Source organism: Salvia hispanica, chromosome 5 (genome assembly GCF_023119035.1).
Source record: "Salvia hispanica cultivar TCC Black 2014 chromosome 5, UniMelb_Shisp_WGS_1.0, whole genome shotgun sequence".
In the NCBI taxonomy this organism is placed as follows: domain Eukaryota; kingdom Viridiplantae; phylum Streptophyta; class Magnoliopsida; order Lamiales; family Lamiaceae; genus Salvia; species Salvia hispanica.
Window position 1 is genome coordinate 10,130,084 of NC_062969.1, and position 8,741 is coordinate 10,138,824.

Sequence of the window (8,741 nt, forward strand, 5' to 3'; positions counted from 1 at the left end):
TGGTTTTGATACGCGCAAACAAGGAATGAGAAAGGCGGCGGACGGTGTTACTACTTGGTATTCTGTCGTATGCAATAGGGAGGGCAGCAAGAGGTCGAACGAGGAAGACGATGTGAATGCACGATAAATTTATTATGCATAAAATGTTTTGTACCTAAAAAATTAGTTTTCGTCTTGTATTCAGTCTTATTATATGTTTCGTTGTCCTAGTTTTATTATTTCTAGCGCCGTGAACATTTTATGCATAATAAATTTGCATTTTTCGATAGTTAATGTGCATTATCGAATAATAGCCTTGCACTACTAATCTGTAAACGTACATTATATGGAATGAATATGTACATTACTCCACAGCATGACTTAACTGTCTGTAGATTAATTCGACGGATCTGTGCATTACTCCCTTTATTTATACCATTATTCCATTACTTTGTTAATGTGCATTATCGAATTATAGCATTGCAGTAATACTGATATTCTGTGCATTACTCCATTTATTTACTCCATTAATCCATTACTTTGTTAATGTGCATTTTCGAATAATAGCATTGCATTAATAATGATATTTTGTGCATTACTCCCTTTATTTATACCATTATTCCATTACTTTGTTAATGTGCATTATCGATTAATAGCCTTGCATTAATAATGATATTATGTGCATTAATCCATTTATGTATACCATTATTCTATTACTTTGTTAATGTGCATTATCGACTAATAGCCTTGCATTAATATCGATATTTTGTAGTGCACAACAACGAAATCAGTTGAATTCCTACATCCAGTTAGACCAAAATCTGAGATATTACACAATAATCAACCAAATCGTCAATAATGGAAAGAATCGACCACACACTGAACAAAAATTCAAAAATTGCCAGAAACCGAAAAGAACCGAACAAACTCGACAATATCCAGAAACCAAAACAAACATAATCGGGCATTTACCACAAACAACTCAGCAATAAACTATAAAATTAACTAATTGAACGAACCCTAGTTCACACGCATACGATTTCATTTTTTTTCCAGAAAAATTGATCCATAAAATTCGTGCATTATTCGAAGAACGAAGTCAATCGATGACTACGGTCCAGAAATTGTTAAAAACCGACGCTAACAAGTGTTTTTACCCAAAAATCGGAACTTTAAAAACCCACCTTTAGAAACAAAAATCGGTCAGACAATCAATTGCCGTGCACGAAACTAGAAATCGGTACTTCAAACCTCTGAATCGGCGACCTACGATGCTTTTTGCGGCGAGAAAGGGTGAAAATCGGGGGTTAGAGCGGCGGCTAGGGTTTTCGCCAGTTTAGAAACGGTGGAGAATGGGGTTGATGGGATAGAATGAGAGAGAGAGGGGGTAGATGAAAGGTTTCAGAAAATCACGCTTAATTATAGGACCTTCCGTTTTGAAACGTGTTACAGCCAATATGCTTTTACTCTTATACCCTTATAATGCACATATTAGTACAAATAATGCAACACGGGATCAGTTTACCCAATTTAATCTAGTCCATCCATTCCCTCAATCTAGTGGATGAGATTAAGAAGGAAATAGACACTTAGGGGGCAAAAGGACCCTAATGCTATATATATATATATATATATATGTTAACTCAGATACTGATAAATGTTTACAAATAAATAATAGCCATTAGATATTCAAATTAAGGGCCTAGATCATTAACCAAGAAATATCAATACGATCAACAAAAAACGTCAATAAAGCCATAGGATTAATTTCATAAAATATCAATAGGGGTATTAATGTCAATTAACTACATGTTTAGTTATAACTAACTTTTAAAAGAAATCCCAAAACTTTAAATTCATATAACATATATCAAATTAAAGATAATTTTATAAGGATTCCAACGATATCATATATGCATATGTTCCGACGTCAAAATTTGAAAAAAAAATCGAAATTTTTTTAATTTTTTCGTACAAGCAGAAATGTCAACATACTATATAAAATATGTCAATATAATACATGTAGAATGTCAATATAAGCAATGGGTTAACATTCTTAAAGCATCGTGTTGACATTCTCAAAGCATTGTGTTGATATTTCCGAAACACTATATTGACATTTTCATCTAAAACCCTAATTTGGCGTTTTTTTTATCTTTTTATTTTATTGTAGACCACACGTTTTCTAAAATCCTATGGCCTTAAATTAGTTGTAGTTAGTAATTAAATGATGAGTTAGCAATTGATCACTCTCATATATATATATATATATATATACATATATATATATATATAAATTATATTGTAGCGTATCTTTCAAATATATATAAAATATTTCATTGTTCAAACTATTTATCGACAATAATATATATAGAATGGTAACTAGTTTATAGAAGTGTAGCACGTGAATGTAACAAAAAAAAATGTCAAAGGTTAAATGTTTCAACATTATGTGAATTTAGAAATTTGAAGTGAATACCTACAAGTCGCACATAATGCTTGAAAATCTAAAATAGAGCCTACAAATACTATTCTATCACCATGCATGAACCACAAAAATGATAAAATAGCTAAATATTAGGCATGTAGAGATGTGGTCCTAGACCATGGTAGCTCTAACCGGTCCCCTCTACACTCCACTCACAATAAACTTTATTTACAGTCGCCCCATAATTGCCAGAAATGGATGCCCATTCAAACTTTGTACATAACCAACCAAATTTTCTATGGTCCACTATATACTCTAATTGAAGTTTAAAAAGTTGAACAACACCCACATCCTACAACATGGAACAATCAACCCTGTTTAAAAATCAAATATTATTAACTAAAAATTGTAAACTAAAATTCATAAAATGATTATAATTACTAAGGAGGTGCAAATTTTCATGATGAAATGGAATTAAGGAGACAATAGAATGACTATGCCAAATTTAGTGAGAATAGTGACTAATATGAAAAATGTATAAATTTTAAACAAATAAACTGAATTAAACTGACACGAGTGATTTTTTTCTCGAAAAATGAAAACCCACTAACCTATGTATAATTTCTGCATATTCCAACATTCTTCAATATATACATTCCCACTCAGTACATATGCTTTTACATTCTCAACCAACCCCTACCACTTGTTCCACTTTTTATATAATTAATTTGTTGGAAAATTCTCTATATAAGCCTAGCCCTAGACTCAAAATCAATCACACCTTCTCTCAAATCAAATAAAAGTAAAAAAAACCATTGCTAAACTCTGTATTGCTCTTATTCTAGCAATCTCATGCTTACTGGCGTCCACACTGAATGTGTATGCCAGAAAGCAAGCCCCCTATTTCCTGGATCCGTCATTGTTCCTCGACGACTTCTGGGGTGGAAGAGAAAAGCTGATGAAGCTCGAGCTATACGTCCAAGATCTCCGGGTCGGCAACAAGAACGCCACCGTGGTGGAGGTGGCGAAAGCCGCCGGCGTTACCGACAAATCTCCGTTCAACTTCGGAAGCGTCCACGTCGTCGATGACCTGGTCACGGAGGGGCCGGGAATCAACTCACGGCCCCTCGGCCGCGTCCAAGGGCTCACCATCAACGCGGACCTCTCGACCTTCGGCATCGCCACGAACCTCAATTTGTATTTCACGGTGGGGAAGCTCGCCGGCAGCACGCTCTGCATTCTCGGACGGAACCAGGTGATGGACGACCAGCGGGAGCTGCCGGTGGTTGGCGGCAGCGGCATTTTCCGATTCGCACGTGGCTACGCAATCCAAACCTCGCATTCGATGGATGCCGCGGCTAACTACGCGGTGTTGAAATACACCATCTACACTACGTACAACTCTCGTTTCAACGTTGATGCTGAGAGTTTTGCTCAAATGTGAGAAAAGGGAAATCTCAAATCTCTAATAAATGTACGTCAATGTAATGCGTGCATGCATGCATGATTACACCTCTGTTCTGTCTGGTGCATTCATCTTGCTATTTTGGATTGTATCCTGTTTCTAATTGTACTTCGTCTTCTTTGGAGTGATGAATATTTAAGAAGACTTATCTTTTAATGACACTAAATAGAGACGTAATGAAAATGAGGACGTTTTTTTTAAAAGGTAAATCTGGTCTATCCCACAAAGTTTGAACCTTTCTGCTAATTTGGGATCGTGGCATGCGTATTTTTCAGAATAAGGGATTTCTAATGTTTTCCATTTTTTCTATTTTATTTTAGTATTATTTCCCTCCAATCCTTTATCAATTGCCTAAATCACCCCTCTCAAATACTTTACCTAATTTCTACAAAATCTCAAAGACTTAACTTGGCTGGATCTCCAACGCCATCCTCACCTCCCTCATCCTCTTCACCCTCCTCATCTCCATCTTCTCCCCCTCCGCCCTCGACCGCCGCGGCTCCCCCGCCGACGCCACCCACCTCGGCGCCGCCACCTACACCTGCACCATCTGGGCCGTCAACTGCCAGATCGCCCTCATCACCACCCACTCCACCTGGATCAGCCACCTCCTCATCTGGGGCAGCATCCTCTCCTGGTACGTCTTCCTCTCCTCAACAGCGCCGCCTACTCCAGCGCCGCCGTGTATGAAGTCTTCCCGGGCCAGATAGGCGCCGCGCCGGTGTACTGGCTCGCGACGCCGCTGGTGGTGGCGGCTGCGGCGCTGATGCCGTATTTCGTGCACGTGGTGGTGCGGCGATCGTTTTATCCGGCGGATGAGGACGTGATAAGGGAGATGGAGCGGACGGAGAGGGAGGTGATTTTGTAGAAATTAGGAGTAAAATATTTGAGAGCAGATTGGGGTGGAATTGTGAAGGATATATTGGCAGGGGTTGAATTGCTGGAGCAGAGAGGCTGCAGTAGACATGTTTAGATATTTGTGAGCAAACCGGGATCAAGGAAAAGGATATCTGAACAATCCTTTTACTAGTTTTTAGCTGAAGAAGGTGATGCATTTCTCTTCTCTACTGTGTTTCCAGTTGAACATGAGCAAGTTTAGCACTTATCATTTTCTGTTGATTTGCTACGATATTATTAAGCTCGATGATTTTGTAGAAATTAGGAGTAAAATATTTGAGAGGGGTGATTTAGGCAATTGATAAAGGATTGGAGGGAAATAATACTAAAATAAAATAGAAAAAATAGAAAAACTTAGAAATCCCTTATTCTGAAAAATACGCATGCCACGATCCCAAATTACGAAAGGTCAGCGAAATTAACCCCTCATTTCGAAAGGTCAGTGAAATTAATCCCTTATTCCGAATTCTCGTAATGAAAATGAGGACGTTTTTTTTAAAAGGTAAATCTGGTCTATCCCACAAAGTTTGAAATCTGCTAATTAAATAACGTAGTTTCAATTTTTTTAGTTTATCCCATGAGTAGAATTTTAGGTGGAATCTTTGTTGACGTGATTGAGATTTTAAGATGGACTGAGATTTAAATCATGAAAATGATGTGTGTATAATCCAAAGTGTAATCATAAGGAGCTTGATCTTAAAGTTGGATTGAAATTTCAAGATGGATTTTAATGTAGAGATGCAAAGATTCCACTTAAAATTTGACCCACGGGATAAACTAGAAAAATTGAAACTTCGTGATTTAATTAGCGAATTTCAAACTTTGTGGAATAGACTAGATTTTGACCAAACTTGGTGATTTAAATGACTATTTACCCTTTTTTTTAAATGACACTAAAATGAGGACGTTTTTGCAGTGTTGATAATATATTTAGAAACACAAATTCGTATCTCTATATTTTTCTTTTAAAAGAGAATCAACAATGATTTCCTATTTATCCCATGATAATTCAAACCCTTGACCTATTAAATGAAGAAGAAGTGTTTTACAAACTAAGTCGCGCTTCATCATCAAATGTTCTTAATTTTTTAGTGAATAATGCATGATCATTGATAAATCAATTTAGTTTACTTAAATTTTTCATTTGCATGATTAGATTCGCCATGGATAATCTTACCAAAATTATTACTCCCTCTGTCCACGAAAATTTGTCCCAGTTTTCCATTTCCGTCCGTCCCTTAAAATTTGTCTCATTTCACTTTTACCATTTTTGATAGTGGACCTCATATTCCACTAACTCATTTCTACTCACATTTTATTATAAAACTAATATTTTAAAAATAGGACCCACAATCCACTAACTTTTTCAACTCACTTTCCATTACATTTTATTAAAATCCGTGCCCGGTCAAACCGGGACGAATTTTCGTGGACGGAGGGAGTATTATTATTAGTTGAATTATTATTAGTATTATTATTATTGATGGTTCTATTTGACTGAATTTTGAACTACATTTTTGTATAATTGTAAAAGTTATATCCATTTATTTTTTTGTATTTTAATCATAATTAATTAGTTTATTCTAAATAATCAAATCCTATTACTATATCCTATCATCTTATTTATTGACTGTTGTGTTCCACATTTTCGAATCGAAATTTGGTTTCTCTCACTTACTATTCATTGTTTAAAATTACTGAAAAAAAAGAAGCAAATCCGGCAAGACAGAAACTACCAGCTCAATTGCCGCTTGCCAGTGGAATCAAAACTAGTACAGACAAAATTTGTTTAATTAATCTACAACATTCAATTTGGTTTATCATCGGTTGAATATGTCAATGGCCAAAAAGTTGACCAGTTTATGCTACTACAAGCTAAGTAAAATTAAACAAAAAGAAAAAAGAAAAAAAACAAGATTATAAATTGCAGACTTCTTGGGTAACAAATACTGTAATTCTGAAAATGGAGATCAAAACCTTCTACTACCTCTTTTCCTATATTTTGGTACTCACCATTTCAACCTCACCAACTCACTCAGCGTACTACACCAAAAGCACAACGTACACGCCGGTTCAGCTGAAGAAAACGCATCTCCGGTTTTTCTTTCATGACAACCTAGGCGGACCGGACCCGACCGCGGTTCAAATCGCAGGTCAGCGAGATGCAAACAATCCTATACCGTTCGGAGCCCTGTTCGCTATCGACGATCCTCTGACGGAGGGGCCGGAGCTGACGTCGAGGGCCGTCGGAAACGCTCGAGGTATGTATCTGTCCTCGAGCCGGGGCGATGACGTGGCGTTGGTCTTGTACGTTGATCTCGGTTTCACAGCGGGAAAGTTCAACGGGAGCTCGCTGAGCGTGTTTTCGAGGAATCCGGTGGCGGAGAGGCGCCGTGAGATGGCGGTGGTCGGCGGCAGAGGGCTGTTTAGGAGGGCGGAGGGGACGGTTTTTGTTACCACTCATTTTGTGAATTTTACTTATGCGCTTCTTGAATATAACGTTGAAGTTGTTCATCCTTAGCTTGATGGGTTAGGGTTTATTGGATTTTGTGCGCTTTGTTTTCACATTAATTTTATTTGTGCGCTTTGTTTTGGAGAATAAAAGAAGAACTATAAATTAATATGGATTCATAATTAATACTCTAATCCGGATTTGAGGACATTACAACAATCTAAACACGCCAGCCATCCTCCGTGTCCAATGATGAGCTGACGTGATTCCCACTCGCTGAGTATGCGAGTGGACATAATTTTGCTTATTTACATAGAGAGTATATATGGTTGGAATATTTTTTGGTACTCCAACATATATCTGGTCAGAGTGAGAGAAACAAATTTTTTGGATGAATTACAATAAGAGTGATGATTCAGAGATATAATGTCTTTAAGACATAATATCCCTATGTCAATTTGATATAAGCCAAATTATAATATGGACTAATATATCTTTATTTTCAAACTAATGCACTTGTCAAATTAATTCACTAGTATTGTAAACATTTGAACATTTCAAATCAATGCACTAATTTTGCAATTATCATTATTTTCTGATTCTAAGCGCTAGCCAATAATTTAGTAAGGATACTCCATATCATAAATTGACTTTCTACAAAATTTGCATTATATAAAAACATTTGAATTCAATCATCTGATAGTCATATAGGAATACTTAATTTCCTAATATTATCCTCCAACAAAACAAAAATATTCATTCACATCCAATTATTTTATTATTAAATAATAATTAAAGTTCTAGATTGTAAAAAGTATATACGTACATAAATATGTTTAATTTTTAATTGTTTTCATCCAACGAAATAGTAATAGTTAGTATGCATATGTTATATATTTAATTTCTACTTGTATCATCTAATGAAAGGATAATAGTCATCTGCGTCAAATTATTTTATTAGTATTAAATAATTACTAAAATTCTGAATCATAAAAATGATTGCATCATATACATACTTAATTTCTTAGAGTCATTTTTCAACGAAATAGTAATAGTCACTCACATCAACTTTTATCTTTTTGTATAATAAAGTTTAAAATTCTAAATTGGAAAATAGTACTCCAGTAGTATACATATGCTATATAGTTAATTTCTACTTGTATCATCTAATGAAAGGATAATAGTCAATTGCGTCAAATTATTTTGTTAGTATTAAATAATTACTAAAATTCTGAATCATAAAAATGATTGCATGCATATACATACTTAATTTCTTAGTGGCATTGTTCAACGAAATAGTAATAGTCACCCACATCAACTTTTATCTTTTTGTATAATAAAGTTTAAAATTCTAAATTGTAAAATAGTACTCCAGTAGTATACATATGTTATATAGTTAATTTCTACTTGTATCATCTAATGAAAGGATAATAGTCATTTGCGTCAAATTATTTTATTAGTATTAAATAATTACTAAAATTCTGAATCATAAAAATGATTGCATGCATATACATACTTAA

At 35.2% G+C, this 8,741-nt stretch overlaps 2 protein-coding genes across 2 annotated transcripts; both read left to right on the forward strand.

Moving 5' to 3' along the window:
* Positions 1–3,335: 3,335 nt before the first annotated feature.
* LOC125186496 (dirigent protein 11-like) lies at positions 3,336–3,880 on the forward strand. Its single transcript, XM_048082863.1, has one exon. The coding sequence runs from the start codon at positions 3,366–3,368 to the stop codon at positions 3,849–3,851; it is 486 nt and encodes a 161-aa protein (XP_047938820.1). The 5' UTR covers positions 3,336–3,365; the 3' UTR covers positions 3,852–3,880.
* Positions 3,881–6,649: 2,769 nt separating this feature from the next.
* On the forward strand, positions 6,650–7,290 carry LOC125186295 (dirigent protein 4-like). The gene has a single exon (XM_048082649.1). The coding sequence runs from the start codon at positions 6,733–6,735 to the stop codon at positions 7,288–7,290; it is 558 nt and encodes a 185-aa protein (XP_047938606.1). The 5' UTR covers positions 6,650–6,732.
* The last annotated feature ends 1,451 nt before the right edge of the window (positions 7,291–8,741 follow it).

Coding starts and splice junctions, on each gene's coding strand:
- LOC125186496 (XM_048082863.1), top strand. CDS start 3,366: ATGAAGCTCGAGCTATACGTCCAAGATCTCCGGGTCGGCAACAAGAAC.
- LOC125186295 (XM_048082649.1), top strand. CDS start 6,733: ATGGAGATCAAAACCTTCTACTACCTCTTTTCCTATATTTTGGTACTC.